Source organism: Lolium perenne, chromosome 4 (assembly GCF_019359855.2).
Source record: "Lolium perenne isolate Kyuss_39 chromosome 4, Kyuss_2.0, whole genome shotgun sequence".
Taxonomy (NCBI): Eukaryota; Viridiplantae; Streptophyta; class Magnoliopsida; order Poales; family Poaceae; genus Lolium; species Lolium perenne.
The window spans coordinates 136,966,918-136,985,275 of NC_067247.2; the positions used below are offsets into that span (position 1 = coordinate 136,966,918).

The 18,358-nt window shown below is 47.9% G+C and overlaps 1 protein-coding gene across 1 annotated transcript in view; it reads right to left on the minus strand.

Moving 5' to 3' along the window:
- Positions 1-16,767, minus strand: part of LOC127347220 (uncharacterized) — a 95,339-nt gene extending 78,572 nt beyond the window's left edge. Inside the window, exon 1 of the mRNA XM_051373435.1 lies at positions 16,651-16,767. Within this exon, the coding sequence (XP_051229395.1) occupies positions 16,651-16,767 (117 nt within the window). The remainder of the gene's footprint in view (positions 1-16,650) is intronic.
- Positions 16,768-18,358: the final 1,591 nt, after the last annotated feature.

Below are 18,358 nucleotides of genomic sequence, written 5' to 3' on the forward strand. Positions count from 1 at the left end.
CAGAGCAGCACACATAGCACATGGCCCGTGTTTGTATGGATCTACAACCTCCCGCCCTGGCTGTGCATGAAGAGGAAGTACATACAGATGAGTATGCTAATTCAAGGGCCGACACAGCCAGGAAACGATATCAACATGTATCTCGAACTATTAAAGGAGGAGCTTGAAACGTTGTGGGCGGAGGAAGGGGTAGATACATGGGACGCCGTCGCGGAAGAATATTTCCCTTTGAGAGCCGCGTTGATCACGACGGTGCAGGACTACCTCGGATACGGTTACATTTCGTGCCAGGTGTGCCATGGACACAAGGCATGTGTCAGGTGCATGGAAGAGACGATGTTTTTGCAGCTTGGTAAGGATCCCGGCTCTTCGAAAACAGTTTACATGGGGCATCGAAGGTGGCTACAGAAGACTGACCCGTGGAGAAAGCGTGGAGATCTGTTCGATGGTACAAATGAACCCCGAGGACCTCCACGTAAGAAGAGCGGCGAAGAGATCGATACATTACTGAAAGGTTGGAAGGAGTGCCCTGCGCCGGGAAAGATTCGTCAAAAGCCTGGAGAGAAGAAGAAGAAAAAGGAAACGACGCCGCTCATTGGTGTATGGAAAAGGAGGTCCGTGTTTTGAGACTTGCCGTACTGGAAAATTCTCGATACACCTAACTGCCTTGATGTCATGCATATTACAAAGAACGTGTGCGAGAGCTTGCTTGGCACTCTTTTCAACATGCCGGACCGGACCAAAGATGGGCCGAAAGCAAGACACGACCTGAAAGTTTTGGGCATCAGGGAAGAGCTTCAGATCCCGCCGGCCCAAGAGGGACAGTCGGAGGAGGAGGCGGACGGCGGTCAGAAGCGCAAAAGGATTAAGCAGCCAGACTATTACTGTCCCCCCTCCTGCTTCACTTTTAGTCCGACCGAGGTCGATCAATTTTTCAATTGCCTTCTAGGAGTCAGAGTGCCCTTCGGTTACTCCGGGCTAATAAGCAGATACATGGACCCCAAGAAACTAAACTTCAGCGGCATGAAGTCTCATGACTGTCACGTGATGATGACGTAGATTCTTCCAGTTGCAATCCGAGGTATAATGGATGACCATGTCCGTGCAACGCTGACTGGGCTCTGTAACTTCTTCGACGTCATAACTCGGAAGTCGATAAGCGTGAAGAAACTCGCAAGGCTCCAGGAAGAGATCGTGGTGATCCTATGTGAGATGGAGACGTACTTCCCGCCTGCATTCTTTGACGTGATGGTCCATCTGTTGATCCATATCATGGATGATATCGTCAGTCTAGGGCCGGCATTCTTACACAACATGATGCCGTTTGAAAGAATGAATGGGGTCATTAAAGGATACGTTCGTAACAGGTCACATCCGGATGGAAGCATCGTCCAGGGCTGGCTCACCGAAGAGTGCATCTCTTTCTGCACGAATTATCTAGACATCGAGGACCCTGTTGGTTTGCCTCAAAACAAGCACCTCCGCAGGTTCGAGGGAGTAGGCCACAAAAATGGAAGGAAGGAATTGCACGTGCACATGTCTGGTCGGACTTCTGACTTTGATAGGGCCAACTTAGTAGCGCTACAACACATTGACTTGATCGATCCTTGGTTGAAAGAGCACAAAACCATGATAGAGAACAGTGGCAAGCCGATGATGACGGAAGCAGAAATATACAGAGAGCACAACTCCTCTTTCGCGCGCTGGTTCAAAGACCACATTGATGCTAATCCCCCACCAATAGATTCTGACAAGGATAAACTAGTATTGGCCTTGTCACATGGCCCCGCGCCCAACATCATGACTTACCAAGCGTACGATATCAACGGGTACACATTCTACACGGAAGAAAAAGACAAGAACAGTGTTTACGTAACTTCGGGGGTAACGATGGATTCCTGGACGGGTGACGTAAAGACTAGATACTACGGAAGAATCGAGGAAATCTAGGAGCTTAGCTACGCTGGGGAGAAAGTGCCGATGTTCCGTATCAGATGGGCTAAGAGCGTCACAAAAGAAGACCGGTATTTCACCACCATGTTTCTACCCGAAGCCAACAAATCAAAGTCCACGAACGCCACCGCGCAGAATGAGCCATGGGTACTGGCAGAACACGTGCACCAATGCTTCTTCATAACCGACCCATCCAGGCCTAGCCGTGTTATCGTGAGGAGAGGCAAGAGGACCATCGTCGGAATGGATGGAGTCGCCAACGAGGAAGACTTCGAAGGACAAGTCGGAGACCCAATGATGGAAGAATCCGAGGACGAAGACACAACATACACCACAAGAAGAAGCAGGACCACGCTACCGAGGTCAGCTCGACCCTTCAAAAGAAGAAGTCACGACACGGGGCTAAATTATTCAACGACGAGCAAGAAAAGCAAGAAGAAAGCGAAACACTCTTCTCAATCGATGATGTAAAACTTTATTTGCAATCTATAACTCATATTTTGTGTAATTCATAACTACTCATTTGGTCATGGCCAATATTTTATGTAATTAATATTGTGTTGGTCAATATTTTGTGTATGTATATATAACTCATATTTTTTTGTAATGCATAACTCATTTTTGTATAGGATTTGGGGGAAAGAAAATAAACATAAAATAAAGTGAAAACAAATAAAGAAATGAAGAAAAAGTAAAAGTAAAATAGAAAAGGAAATGGCCAGCCAGGGGCTGGGGGACAAGTCCCAGGTATAGCCGGACCCATGTTATTGCCGGCGCACCACATGTTTGGTTCGCCAGGGCTACAGTTGTCCCCGGCGAACCAAACAGGTGGTGCGCCGGCAATAACATGGGTCCGGCTATACCTGGGACTTAGCCGCACCGCGCGACACTTCTCCCTCCCCATTCCCCAATCGAGACGAACCCTAACCGCGCCACTGTTCTTCTCTGCTGCCGCCACCGTCGATCTCGAGCACCGCCGTCCTCACAATCTCCCTCCACCAACATCCCCCTCCACCAGCCCCCACCTGCCCCATACACGCCGCCGCGCGGAAGCCCTGGACCAAGAGGACCCGTACGTTGTCGCCGCCGTTGGAGACGGGGACGTCGGCACCACGGCCGTTGGAGTAGGGGACATCAGCGCTGCCGCCGTTGGAGTAGGGGACGTCAGCACCGTGAGGTTTGGTTGCCTCTCCCCTTCCCTCTTCCCTTCCCTCTCCCCCTCCCCCTGCCCTCTTTGGTTCTCCTCCAACAAAGAAATTTTGTTCAACGAAATCCTCCAATAGTTCTCTGTTCGTGTGATTACATTTAGCATCAGTTTCTAGTTCTTGTAGTAATGAAATTGAAACACAATGCAGTAGGGTTTGAAACTAATTTTTCTAGTTCTTGTAGAAAATGAAATTGAGCAGCTGCAGAGCATCTTCTCATGTCGAAAATGAAACAATTAAGCTCATCTTGAGTTCTGGACAGACACAAAAATTTGTTGTCTGTGGAAGTTAATGCAAGAAATCGATTTAAATGAATGAATATTGCTGTCTCCTTGTTGATTTGCAGTTCTGGAACATTAGTTCCTTCACTTTTGGTTTACATACGGTTCTTACTGTCAAATTTGTGGGTCTTGCTTGAAAATTGCATAGGTACTACAGATGCTAAGTGTGTTAGACTGATGTTATTTGCAGCATTTTGATAAAACATGAAATTCAAATGATTGGGCCAATTATCCCAAACCTGCAGTGAGTTATAATGGTGTTTGTAGGTTGCATTTTGTACTGTTTAAACTGAATGATGTGTTTGAGTAACTGAAATGCTCAGGCTGTACTTAATTTTTTAAGCTATTTCTGGTGCCCTCATTTTGGAGGTTCATACTTTGCTCAAATGTGGAACACATGGCACATTTATCTCACTTGTGTTTAACTGTCTATCAGTCCTGCTGTCTATGCCATTGCTCACCTTCTTTTTGATTACCAGTGTTTGCTGAAGTTGCACCATGCATAGTTAAGGTGTAGGGACCTCTGTAACTATGAGTTGCATTTTGGACAAAATGTATTGACTTATATCTTGAGTTCTGGACAGACAAGAAAATTTGTTGTCTGTGGAAGTTAACGCAAGAAATCGATTTAAATGAATGAATATTGCTGTCTCCTTGTTGATTTGCAGTTCTGGAACATTAGTTCCTTCACTTTCGGTTTACATACGAATAGTTCTTACTGTCAAATTTGTGGGTCTTGCTTGACAATTGCATAGGTACTACAGATGCTAAGTAAATACTGATCTTAAGAAGAACATGTGATGCATGGTGATTGAATTTGCACATACATGTAGAAACAATTAAGCCAGTTGAGTTTTGCCAGTTGTCCAGCTTAGTTGATGTTTGTTTAGAGAAACTGATTTCGTTAGCAGCTGTTCAGATTTAGTAAATACTGCTATCGATTGTGGCCTCAAGGTGCTGGAAGAATGCTTTCCCTGCCAGTGCTATCTGGTACCTTTGTCCTAGTACTTTTATCAGCTGTGCTTGTAGTTTCTTAAAATGCCAATGTAATGTATATGTTGAAATGCTACTGTAATTTATATGGTGATGGTTATGGTGATGGCATGGTTATGGAGATGGTTCTGGTTATGGTTGAGCTCCGGTGAAAATGTATATGTTTGCATTTCTGTTACAGGGATTGAGTTGCTATTGAGTGCCGGAATGTCGATTCATTTCCGTTCCGGCAATTCTAGCACTCGGCATGACCAATTTTTAGCAAAGGTCATGCCGAAATTTTCCGTGAATTCTAACTCTTTTTCATCTTCTATTAGTGCAAGCCACCATGTCATCTCAAGAAGAGTTAGAGGAGCACTACAATAGGCACTTCTTTAGGACGGAGGAGGATGCCGAGGCCGCTGGTGTTGGCGGCGACGAGGACCATGAGATGGAGGATGCCGCTGGGGGTAGTGCCGACGAGCCAAGCGGCAACGAGGCAAGCGGAGCCGCCGGGGGTAGTACCTACGAGCCTAGCGGCGATGAGGCAACCAGCGCCGCCGGGGGTGGCGGCGAGACAAGCGGCGACGATCCTAGCGGCGCCGCCGGGAGTACTGCCACCGGGACAAGTGGAGCCAAGAGGCCACGGAAGGCAAGGCGCCAAAACACGGTCGGCACCGGCAGAGACACATTCAAAGAGGTGGACCCCGCCAGTGGTTTGCCGGTGGAGCCTAAGGATGTTGCCAAGGGGTACGGCAACCAACTGGCATGTATCCTCCGAGAGGTCATCAATCTCAACGAGACGGATCTCCGAGCTGAGAACAAAGCGCATTTGCGAGCCCAGCTCATTGCGAGGTTGCACTCACGATACAAGTTCCTAGGCGACTACGCCTCCACTCATGAATCCAAGAACATTGTGAACTCACAAGCCCTCCTGAAGTTCACCAAACACCTCAGCAGCTATAAGTACATGGTGCGGAAGATGATTGCTGACGGCAAAGGTTTCGAAGAGGTCCACTCTGCCTTTCCGCATGTCTCCCAGGCGGACTTTGATGCTTTTGTGGCCAATGAAGAGCTACAAGCGACGAAGAATCGCAAGTTGTGGGGGAAGGAAATGCGGGAGCTTAACATCGGCAACCACAACCTTGGGAGCCGTGGGTACAAGGGAAAGGAGCCCTATTGGGCGAAGGAGGACGAGGCGTATGTAAATGCCGGCATTGAGAACCCCTGGCTCAAGTACAAGGACCCGCTTGAAAGAAGATTCATCAGGTCGCGGTACCATAAGAAGAAACTAACTGGGGAACTTGTCACAGACCCCAAGGTCGTAACCGACATAATTTGGTTCACGAACGACCAGAAGGTCCTGTCGTTGGAGAAAAAACTGGTAAGCAATTTACCAGTTTTATTAGATCAAGTATCGTTCATATAATAGTAGCAACATTTCTAAATGGTTCACGTTTCTTCCGCAGGAAGAAGAAAGACAAAGACTTTCTCAAGGTGACGAAGGCTCCTCGTCCCAGGCGTCGACGGGCAGGGTAGCATGGGACAAGCCTCTCGTACGGGCGCTAAACATCGTCAATGAGCATTCACCTATGAGAAGGCCGCATAGAGGCCGTGTGGCTGGCGCCGGTACAGGCCACAAGCATGATCACTACGGCTTGTCGTCTGCGGCCGATAAAAATGCGCGCAATGAGAGGAAGCAGCGGGAGGCGGAGGAAATGACGGAGTCAATCCTAGCCCAAGTCCAAGCTGGTTTGGTACCGCAACTGGTACCGCAACTCAAAGCTACACTCGTACCTGAAGTCAAAGCTGAAGTCGCCGCTTCAGTCCAAGCAGATTTCAACGCTCTACACGCGTGGTATGAGGGTGGCAAACAAGGCCCCCCCCCCCCCCCCCGAAAATGCAAGTGGTTAGCTTCGACGGCAGCAACTCGATGGTGCCACCGTCCGCCGGCAATGACAATGTTATAATGGAGACTCCTCCGGCCGCCGGCAATGTCGCTGGTGCTAGGGATTCACCGTCCATGCCGGGTAGCAGCCCCTCCGTCACTTGCACGCCCGCCGCCGCATGTGCTGGCCCGTCGACATTAGCCGAGCTCAACGCCCTCACGGTAATTAACTAATGTGTACATCAAGTTAATATATTAGTTTCGTCATCCTTGCCCTCTCTCTAACGCCATACACATGTTCTCGCAGGCGCTCTCAACGCCATGCACCTTCCTGATGAGAGTAAACGACGAACTCAAAGACGTCGCGAGGGGGTACATCCTTCGGCCCCTGGATAAGAAGTGGCACACACGAGATATGGCGGATGACGTTTACCGGGTTGAAGTGGATCGGGCGTTACCGGGCTATGAGGATTTATTTCCTCCTAATCAACCGCATGGTGCCGATGACGATAGCCCGTTGAATCTGGCCTCACTGAAGGGTTGGGTACTGCTATGGCCGAAGACCCTAATTCGGATCAACACCTACTCGGGGTCGACGGAAAGCAAAGACAAGCACCTTGCGGCGCCACATGTCAGCGTCCCTCCACGACAGCCAGCGGCGCCGGTGGTCATCGCCCCACCAGAACGGCCAGCTGCGCCAGAGGTCAGCGCCCCACCACAACAACGAGCTGCGCCAGAGGCCGAGCAATACGAACGTGACAACTTCCAATGGGATATTCCTACGTCTTCACAAGTTGTCCATGACGTTGCGCTGGCCTTGAAATATGTGTGCTCCAAGAAGCTGTTCGATTCTCAAGAAACGGCTGAGGAGGAAAATCCTGAGGAGGTCGCCACCGCCACCGTCAAAAATATGTTGAGCCCAAACACACTCCGTGCTACGGCCACTACGGCGATGGAAGGTCCATCAGTACAACCCAAGAAGAGGAAGAGGCAAAATAAGAAGGATGCCCAAGACAAGGCGGCGGCGGCCAAATCCAAGGACAAGGTCCCACTCCTTGACAAGTTGCCAAACAATTGGCGACCTCTGCATCACTTGGGTGAACCGATGCTGCCGGAGCATGTCGTGAAGAAACTCACCCCGGATATGAGGAGCTTGCATGAGACTGTCAGGCATGTGGAGAACCTTCTTCTCAAATCAAAAGATCTTGGTTACCCTCTCTTCGTGGCGAAGGTGCCAACTGGCATGAACTTCGTCGAGAAGTACCCAGCGGACTTGTGCTTCATCCGGTTCAACGACATCTTCATCATCTATCGCATGCAAGCGCTCCACTTTAGTGTGGTTCGCCTAGTTGCTCTTAGCTTGTCTGCCCAGATTGTTAAGGAGGAGACGCCAACCATCGTGATAATGGACCCCTTCTATATGCGGGAGAGCATCATCTGCAACGCTGGGGATCGGGCGATTGCCACCCAGCAGGTCGAGGATTTCATGCTGGCGAACATTAAAAAGGGCGCCATTCTCATCCCTTACTTCCCCGAGTAAGTAATCACTCGCTAGTCCCCCATTACCATTCTATTCTATATCTACATTTTCATTTCCAAAGGTTAATCCGTGTGTTTTCCGCAGAGACAAGTTCTGCACCCTCATCGTCGTGCACCCGCAACACTCGCATGCAATTTATCTCGACTCGGGTAGGGACCACAAGAAAGACTACACCCACATCAAGGCCCTTCTCAATGATGCTCTCACCGGCTTCGCCAACAAGGCAGGCCCCCTCAAAGTAGAGAGGAAATCCCGAGGAGGCTTGGTCTTAACCCACACAACCAACTTCCCTGCCTCGTGCAGTCGACGCACGACAATGGGATGGACGCGTGGTACGCCATCCTTCAGATGCAGGAGTACATAAAGTACGCAGATGACATGTTGCTGCCAGAGAATCTCAGAAACAGGTTTGCAAACATGGCGGATGTCCCTGATAGAGAGATTAGAAAGAACTGGGGTCGCATCCAGCAGTTCATTTGCACGATAATCCTGCAGGATGTCACCAATAGGTCTGGCGAGTTCTTCTACGGCTACGGTCTACCACCTAATGACGAGATAGAACTCCGCTTGGAGATGTCGCGTGATGAGAGGCCGTTCAACTCGCTTCAGGGCTGCCGTCCATTCCCCCCTAGGCGTACAACCTGATCCTACAACGGGAACACTTGCTAAAGCTTGAACGATATGTCCTTCAATTTCCGTATTGTAATAATTGCTATATATTCCCATAGAATCGACTAGTTGCTTTTATTTAGTTGTATGAATGTGCATGTGAACATGTGTCTATAGTTTCATTTACTTTGCTATATATTTCAAGATTATGGCGTACATAGCTTAATAATTATTTGCATTTACTCGACCACTACTTGCCTCGTATTTGGAGTTCGCCGATGATTAGAATGTTCGGTCACTCGTACACTCGGGGGTGGAGCCAGTGAGCCTTGGTGCGACGTCCACAAGTATCAATCTATTGTGCATCCTACCTAGCCTCACTGACTCCATCCCTGGATGTTAATATTTATTTCGACCGACAAAGTATGAGGCACGCTATTTAATTCGTACTACTTGTCTTCTATTTGAGTTCGCACTTCTTAATTGCATTGGCCGATGATTAAAATGTTCGGTCACTTGTACACTCCGGGGTGGGGCCAGTGAGGCTTGGTGTGATGGCCACAAATATCAATCTATTGTGCATCCTACCTAGCCTCACTGATCCCATCCCTGTATGTTATTATTTATTTCGACCAACAAAGTATGAGGCACATGCTATTTAGTTCATACTACTTGTCTCTTATTTGAGTTGGCACTTGTTCATTGCATTGGTACTAACGTTTTACTTGTCTTGTGAATGGAGATGCCGACGACATATGTCGTGTACAAGGGGAGGGTTCCTGGAGTCTACGACGACTGGGAGGACTGTCGGAGACAGGTGCACCGTTTCAGCGGCAACAGCTACAAGGGATACCCCACTAGGGTGAAGGCGGAAGGAAGATACGCCCGTTATCTAGCGGGAGAGATGAGGGACATGAGGAGGAACCGGATGAAGACCATGGCCTTCGTGATGATGGTCATCATGACCATGTTGGTCATGTTCTATGTGATTGTAGTTTAGGTTAGGAACTACATTGTGAGGTGTATGACGATACTTGTGACGACTATGTACCAAGACTTCTAACTTTGTGAAACTTCGTCGTTCGGTGTTGCATATGCACATGTGTTGTATGAATCAACATTCCAAAACGAGACTTGCGTATTTGTGTATTGATACCGAAATGAAACTTGGCTCTCTATGTGCTTCTCATATTGCATGTAATGCTGTATAAATATGAACTGCGTTGTAAATATATACTGCTGTCAAATATGTATTGTAATATGCTGGAAAAAGCTGTAAAAATGAATTTTGGAATATTATTGCCGGCGCACCTAAATGCCCTACTGCCGGCGCACGTGGCATGCGCCAGTGCTGGAAGACCTACTGCCGGCGCAGCTGCACGTGCGCCGGTGGAACTTGGCTTTGCCGGCGAAGCTTGGATGGTGCGCCGGCAGTAGCTGACATATCGCCGGCGCACTGCCTGGTGCGCCGGCAGTGGCCAGTTATCACCGGCCCGTTCGCACCGGCGGGCTGAGATGCGCCGGCAGTAGCCATATTTGGTGCGCCGGCAGTAGCTGTTTTCCTTGTAGTGTGTATATGAATTTGGATCACAATATAACAAACTCCACCTTGAGACAAATTCCATCTTGTAGCATGAACTTCAACAATCTCCTGAACAACAAAGAAAAACACTTGCTACCGCCAACAGCCACTTGGGCTAAATAATTATACCAACCAAGCTCGAGCAAAGCTCAAACTTGGAAACATGAACTGGCTTTGTCATTATATCAGCAGGATTATCATGAGTACTTATCTTGCATACATTCAGTTTACCTTGAGCAACAATGTCGCACACATAATGGTACTTGATATCAATGTGCTTTGTCCTCTCATGGAACATTTGATTTTAGTAAGGTATATTACACTTTGACTGTCAGAAAACAAGTTAATGCAAGAATCATCTCCACAAAGCTCAGCATACAAACCTTTCAACCAAACAGACTCTTTGCAAGCTTCATTAATTGCTATTTATTCTGCTTCGGTCGTAGATTGGGCAACAACATGTTGTAACGTTGCCTTCCAACTCACAGCACATCGGCCCAAGCCTACCGGCGACGGGACTCGCTCCGCTCGTCAGAAGTTAGCCTCCCTTTAGTATATGAATTTGGATCACAATATAACAGTTTTTTGCAAGTCATATTACCGATTCCATTTTGGTTTATGGGTTTGTACTAATCATAATCGATGGAACTTCTGGGAAGCAATTACAGTTCACCAGAAGATTTGACATGAATTGAGAATCATTCTTTTATGTAGGGGTCGGGCTTCTCACTTCCAGCATATGTATCATGGATTCATGGGCACGAGCCGTCGCTTCTGCCAGATTCAGATTGTAAGATGCTTGTACACTGAAAAAAGTGATTGCAACAATAGTGACCGGGATTAGCATATGGATCCTTGTAAACTAACCCATTGGCAGCTTGTGTCAATAGATATGATATATCTGCCTACTACGTCTATCTGGCTATAGCGAAATCGTACGGAACATTGCTCTATTCGTCGGCCGAAGGAGGAAAATGTCAAGTAACCTCTCGTGATCCGGTTAGGCTAGTGCAACTATCCGCCTTGGTGTCACAATCACGGTGACCCGTTGGATTCTAGGTCACAATTAAGAGTGATCTGCTAACATAAGTTTACTACAGTACATTCGATTTGAGGTTGTCCTTGCAGTCGCACCAGCGCGAGGGTCCATGCATATGCGGTCCACCCGTTTGTAGCTTAAAAATGGTCCAGAACCAATAAATAAAAAATAAGTTACATGTGATTTGTAACTGAAAATGGTCCACGGTAAAAAAGAAATCATATAGTCAAAGAATTATGAAATGGCGTTGCTTGGCTACGAGTTAAGCTAATTCTCAACCGGCTGAGAATGATCCACAGCCTAGTGTTAAACACTCTCAGAGATTGGAAGCTTATAGTTCAGTTGCTGATTGGAGATCCTTTCAGTTTAGTTGTTGTGCCGACCTCTTTGCTCGGGGTTACTGAAAGCCACTAGTATATGCAAGCTGGCTCAGTCCGGTTTTATTAGTATTATGTTTCAGCCCGACTAGATATATTGTGTAGTATTTCAAGTCGCCCACTACAATAAACCTACTACGGGGAGCAATTACAGTGTTGCGTCTCCAGGATAGTGCACATGCATATTGAGAATCACTCTTCTATGTAGCTGCCGGGCTTCTCACTTCTGGCATATGTACCATGGAGCGAGCCGGCGCTTCTCCCTGATTCAGATTGTAAGAGCATCTCCAGCCGCGTCCCCTAAAGCGTCCCCAAACCGCGCCGGATTAAGCGTTTGGGGGGCGTGTTTTGTTCGTGCCGCGTTTGGGGGACATCGATCCCCATCCGCGTCCCCCAAACGCCTCCCCCAAACATTTAAAATACTTTTTTTGATATTTTTATTTTAATTTCCACAGACTAATACATAATTGGGAACGTGGTTTACACGAAGACACGGTTAGGAACATGGTTTTCCACAAACTAATATATAGTTTGAACCATGATGGACACAAATATAAAATTTTGCAAATAAACTAAACCTAATTAACTAGGCCGTGCATCGAAGGTTTCCTGTGTTCGCTGCTAAGAAAGAACACTCGAGGGCACACCCAGTCACCTAAACTGGAAAATCCAACGGGAGGATGGTGCCCTTGTTGGTTCTACCGATGAGGCGACATCCAGAAACTTCCGTGCACGTGTTCGCTGCGAAGAACAACACTCAGTCGTCCTCCTCGTCGGTGATGTCGCCGTGGTAGTCCCGGCGGCAGCGCGTCTCGTCGAAGACCTTGACGCTCATGTCCCTGTCGCCGAAGTAGGAGAACAGGAGGATGAAGCCGGCTTCGAGGCTGTGGTGCCGCGCGAACTTCTCCCAGCCGATGTTCAGGTACATCTTGCCGCGAGCGTCGTAGATCACGTCGACGATCCACCGGTAGTATCCGCACGCAGCCTCCCGCAGATGCATCGTGTGCGGGCGGTCGTCGCCGGCGACGTAGTCGGCGAAGGAGTCCGGCAGCCTCTGGATGCCGCGCGGCTCGCCCTTGAGGACGAGGACGAACTCGAACAGCACGTCCGGCTCCACGTCCATCTCCGACGATGAAGCCGACATCGTGGGAGGCGACGGCGAGCGTTCAGCTCTGCCGCGGCCACGACCACGACCACGACCATGGCTGCGAGGTCGGCCTCCGCCTCTACCAGACATAGCGTCGAGTCTTGTTGAGATGGTGGCGGCTAGGGTTTGGGAGAGAGGCGCTAGGGTTTGTGTGTGAGAGGGACGATGAGAGGCGGCCCTTTTCATAGGCCGGAGGGAGGCGGAGGAGCGGTGGCGCTCATTAACGCCGGCACGCAGAGCTAGGCGCGACGGGACGCGTCGGCTAGCGGTTTCATGGGGAACTGCACCGTCGCTGCGGGAACTGCATCGTCGCTGCGCGCCAATAACTTCCATCGTGAGGTAGGCGACGGTTAGGTTAAAATTTATTGTGCCGCTAACGAGTCGGCCCCGCCACTCCCCGCCTCGCTTTTCGGTGTGTCCGGCGTCCCCGGTGCGTCCCCTGTGGGACGGGGACGGGCTCGGGGCGCCGGACACCGTATCGGGGTGCGCCGGACAAAAACGGGCTTTGGGGGACGCGGCTGGAATGGTTTTTGTGTCCGGCGCGCCCCAAATCCTTTGGGGGGCGCTTTGGGGGACGCGGTTGGAGATGCTCTAAGATGCGTGTACACCGAAAGAAAAATTGTAAGAACAGTGACCAGGATTAGCATATAGATCCTTGTAGCAATAACTCACCCATAGGTGGCTTGCGTCAATATGTGTGGTGAGGCTTGCTTCGGTGTCCCCCCCTCATCAAAACTTGAAGGGATAAGTTTTCCCCTCTGCCTTCTTTTTTTACCCCGCAAAATTTATATCAAGTCCTATATACCCTCGTATAGATATACTATGCGTACTCAAGTTCCTACCAGCCAATGTGGCCGACGAAATATTTTACCCGGCTATTGCTCCGGTGTCCCCCCCTCTAAACTTTGTTCTATTTAGACGGCTAGGATCTGCTGATACCCCTTCGTGGGTTGACTTAACATGTGTGTTTGGTTCATGGGCAAACATGTACGGGATGGGATGGGATAAATTTGTTTAATTAACGATTAATAGAAAAATATAAATATGCCATTAACACACCGGTTAATATGTAATTAACGGGTCCTTTTCCCTTTGTGGTGGAGGTTGGACCTAGCGGGCGGCCGCCTACCCGTGCCTAGCAAGGTCACTACCCGTACATACTTAGCGAGGCCGTTTCTTTGACTGGGTGTGGCGCAGACGTAGCAAGCTCGTTGCTCGCCACGCCATGGAGGCCGCCGCCGCCGAGCTAGGGAGCCACGTTGAAAATCAAGCCCGCCGCTTACCGCGCCCTGGAGGCCGCCGATGTCGAGCTGGGGAGCCACGCGGAAAAGCAAGCCCACCACTCGCCGTGACATGGTGGCCGCCGCTGAGCTGGGGAGCCACACATACGACGGTGGCAGGTGTCGGAGTCGCGTCGACGACCATGGATTCTCAGGCGGCTAGTGAGATTAGTCATGAAATTCACGGATCATATGGTCCAGTCTTTCTCAGAGATATTCGGCTTTTGGGATGGGATCATCCATATTTTCTGGTCACGAACCAAACACACGTTTACCACCTGAACGTCGTTCGCCAAGGGGGGGACACCGGAGCACAGCCCATTTTACCCATGGACGTTTCGGTTTTCAACGTACACCGTTATCTGCGTGTCTGACTACTGAAGTATGGACTTAAAACGAACCGGATGGCCTACTCTAGGGCTTGTACTTATATCTCTGTATTTACTTTTAATCATTAAGCCCCTGGTTACGAAGAGATCAGAAGAGATCTTCGCTATTTATGTGTTTCAGTTCACCACATTTTGAACAAGGGGGGAACGTACACCGAAGCAAAAGTGGTGTGTGGTATTATCCGTCTACTGCCTCCATCTGGCTAAAGCGAAATCGGCCGGAAGCATGCTCTATTTGTTGGCCGATCGAAGGAAGAAATTGTCAAGTAGCTAGCCTCTCGTGATCTGGTTAGGCAAGCGCAACTATCCGCCTTGGCGTCACAATTAAGAGTGATCCTGCTGACATAAATTTAGTACAGTAGTACATTGGATTTGAGGTCGTCCTCGCAGTCGCACCAGGACCAGGGTCCATCAATTTACGGCTCCCGCCTCCGGGTCATTGTCTTGATCCACCTCCGATGGCGACGAAAACACATCTCCCATCAATGCCAACGAGAGGTCTGTCAGGTCACTAGCTAGGCGTCCAGGTGGCACTTTGGTTACTGATTTTCTACAACTAGTTGCTGTTAGACCTTATTTGAAAACAATTTCGAATGGAAATTTAAACACAGTGGGAAATAATTCATGGATACAATGCAAGACGTGCACGTGTGTTACATCATGCAGAATCTATGCTGTCTTGCCGTGCATGCAGCTGCTGGATGGGTTGGCACGCGTTTGCCTGTCGGCTCAATTAAGCTTCCAATCAGAGGTACAAAGAAATTAGCAAGTTCGTTAGATCGCGCCGATGAATCTATATGAAGAGAAGAGAACCGAGAGAGAGTTAGACGTACGTGGATGCGGTGCCTAATAACCAAGCAAGATGCCAAGATGGAATAAAACTTAATTATCTCTAGTTGGCTACCTCCCGCAAAAAAAAAAAAAAAAAAAAAAATCTCTAGTTGGCTACCGTTAGGTGCTACGGTCAACCCGTATTAGCTAAGCTGGTATCGCCCCTTACAGAATGATCCGCATACTATATCTGGAATATTTAAGTTTAGGTTTCTTTTGCTGTCTTTCCGAGGAACACGTACGGGGTTGCCATGGGAGGAGAGCCCGACTCTCTGTTTCCCAGGCTCCCAGCTAAGAAAGGGGCCTGCATGTTGCTGTTGTTGGGTCGACAATGTATCACCGACTCAGATCGACTTTGTTCCACCGACTCGATGGAATTAGTTCTTCTTGCGTGAGCCCCGCCGAGCGAATCGCTTTTCTCCCCGGGCATGTGCACCATGCATTGCGCACGCGAACACACGGTTAGGGTTACCTAGAAAAGAAGAAGATTATAGTAAGTAGTAGCAAATCATCTATCGGTTTTCTTAAGGCTACCCAATACATCATCTGGTGGCGTTCATGTTAAGAAAATTAAAAATGAGGACGTGCGCATAGCCTAGTGGTTGGGGTCGCAGTGGTGCACCCCAACGACCAGAGTACGAATCCTGTCAGAAATGAATTTTTGGAATTCTCACGCCGAGGTCCCGCTTCTACTATATCATTTAGTGTCTAGTTCCTCCTAGCACTAATTCATTTTTTTTAGAAAATTAAAAATCAACATACTTGGAATCGGACGATAACATGAACATCTCGATCAATGCCATCCAAAATGCAGCGAGGAAACTCACTGATCGGCTTCAAAAAAATACTGCCATCCAAAATGGAGTGATCCCTCTCCCTTCTAGCATCCTGTTGCTAGCATGAGAGCTTGCTTGTGGATGACATTTTGGTGGAGACACATTAATTATCAGCGGGCTGGTAGAATCAGGATTGAGAACCTAGACAAAATTATGATTTATAATTTATTTTGAACCGATCAATGGCTAGGTCGTGCCATTATAAATCTTAGTCATCGATCTGGAAGATCGACCCGGGCACTTGGCTATGCGGCCATCGACTGGAAGCATGTTTTAGTTATTGAGATTTTTGTTTGAGCAACCATGTATTTTATTAATAGAAATTCAAGTTACACGAAAAAATAATTGTGAAAACTAATAGACAGGCTAGGAGAAGAAAAAAATGAAAAATTTATAGATAGAACCGTAAAGAATGGAAAAATACAAAACGTTAGGGCCTATTTTGCTTCATAGGAAATCTAAAGGAAATTTGTAGGATTTTAACCCATGGGAAGTTTTCCTATTGTGGCCATTTGATTCAAAGGATTGGACCCATCAAAAATCCTATGGGTTTCTTTCTATGTACAATCCCATAGGAATTCTAACAAGAGGTTAGACCTCTTAAAAAAATTCTTATGTTCCTATGATAACTTGTACATGTACTTAATCTCTATAAAAATTTCTATGTTTTTCTTGTGGTGCAACCAAAGACGTCTGCAACTAATTCATGTGTTTGCAATACCTGTAGGATTTCATATGCCATGACATACTTTTCATGCCTTTTTGCTTTCAAATCGTTTGAATCAAACAAGCTCTTAGCTAGGAAAGTGTAACTGTCCATCTCGGTGTCAGTATCCATGGTCGATTCATGGATGCAGTCACTCGATGCTCAATCGTGCAATTGATAATGGCACTCCATGCACATTTTCTTCGTGCTAAAGATTAAGACCATTCTCCGGAGATAAGTTTACTATTCCCTCCATCCTAAATTAACTGACAACTACCCGCGCAACTGATAGTGGCATTGTTATTTTCGGTTAGCTACCATTAGGTGTTAACGACCTTATCGTTTCTTCCTCGTATTCATTCATTGAGCATGTTAGCTGCTAATATGAGTATATTTGTTGCCTTGGAGGAGGAGAGCTATGATGGTCCCACGCACGAGGGTTGCCATCGAATTCACACGATTTCCTAATTTACCAATTCGTGCTACCAACTATTATTAAGTTTCATTATATTTCTAATATCTAAGACGTATTGGTTCGCAACAAAATATACTACATCCAACCCGAGGCTTAAGGGTTTATATTTTTTTGAAAAGTCAAACCAACTAAAGTTTGATCAAGTGTTTACCATACAAAATCAATATCATTAGATAGATAATAAAATACATTTTCACATGTTATCTACAAAATATCATATTTGCTGATATATTATTCTAAAAATTTAATAAAACCTTACTTAATTAACTTTAAAAAAATATAAACCTCAAGCCTTGGAATGATGGTAGAAGTACACTAAGTCATTTCTCTTTAGTGAGGTCGACGGAAAATGTTACTCACATATGACATCGCGTGATTGATGCTATTTCACCCGACGTCTGTAGCTGCTGCAAATGGCTCTCCCCCTCTTCCACCCGACGTCTCTCCTGGCGACTCCATGGCGATTCTAGGCGCTAGACTGCCATGGATCTCCGAGCACGCCTGGACTTTACTCCGGGCATCCATCTGGCTGGCCAGGTTCGATCTAATCTCTCCTCCCCCATCCATTTCCTCTCCCCCGATCATGGTTTCCATCTCGTTGTCTCCTTTGGTCGATCTATGTTCCGCCTAGATGAATCTCAAGTTGCTATTTCTCTGGAAGCATGCACGGGTGGCATTGATCATTACCTTCGTGTGCTCTCTCTTCATGATCGGGTTTTCAGATTCACCGTTTCCTCTAAGGCCGTTGGTTTCATTATTAAGAATCTCAGATCTTTCTCTTGTCAACATTTCTCGTGTTTTTTCCATCTCTGGAGCTCGGGAGGTCCCAACTGGAAATTTGAACATCGTCGTTGGATCCACGAATCGGATGCTGAATGGACTCTCGTTCCTCACAAGAATCGTCACCTTGCTGGAGCCAACGCTGTGCCGATCTCTGTTCATCGTCAGTTCATTCCTGTCTCCCGTTCACCATTTGCCTCGCCTGATCCACTTTTCTCGCATCTCCCATCGCCATCCCGCCCACCCGTTTTTTCAAATTCCCCAGCCCGATCCATGACCCATGTGAGCCCTACACCGTCACCAACTCAGCCCACTCAACCCAACCAAGACCCATCACTTGTCAGCCCTACACCGTCAACACCTCAGCCCAACCAACCGCACCAAAACCCACCCCTAACAAACCCTACCCAACAAAACCCTGAGTTTTCTCCACCTAAGCCGCTCCCAATCTGCTCACGCTGCCTTGCG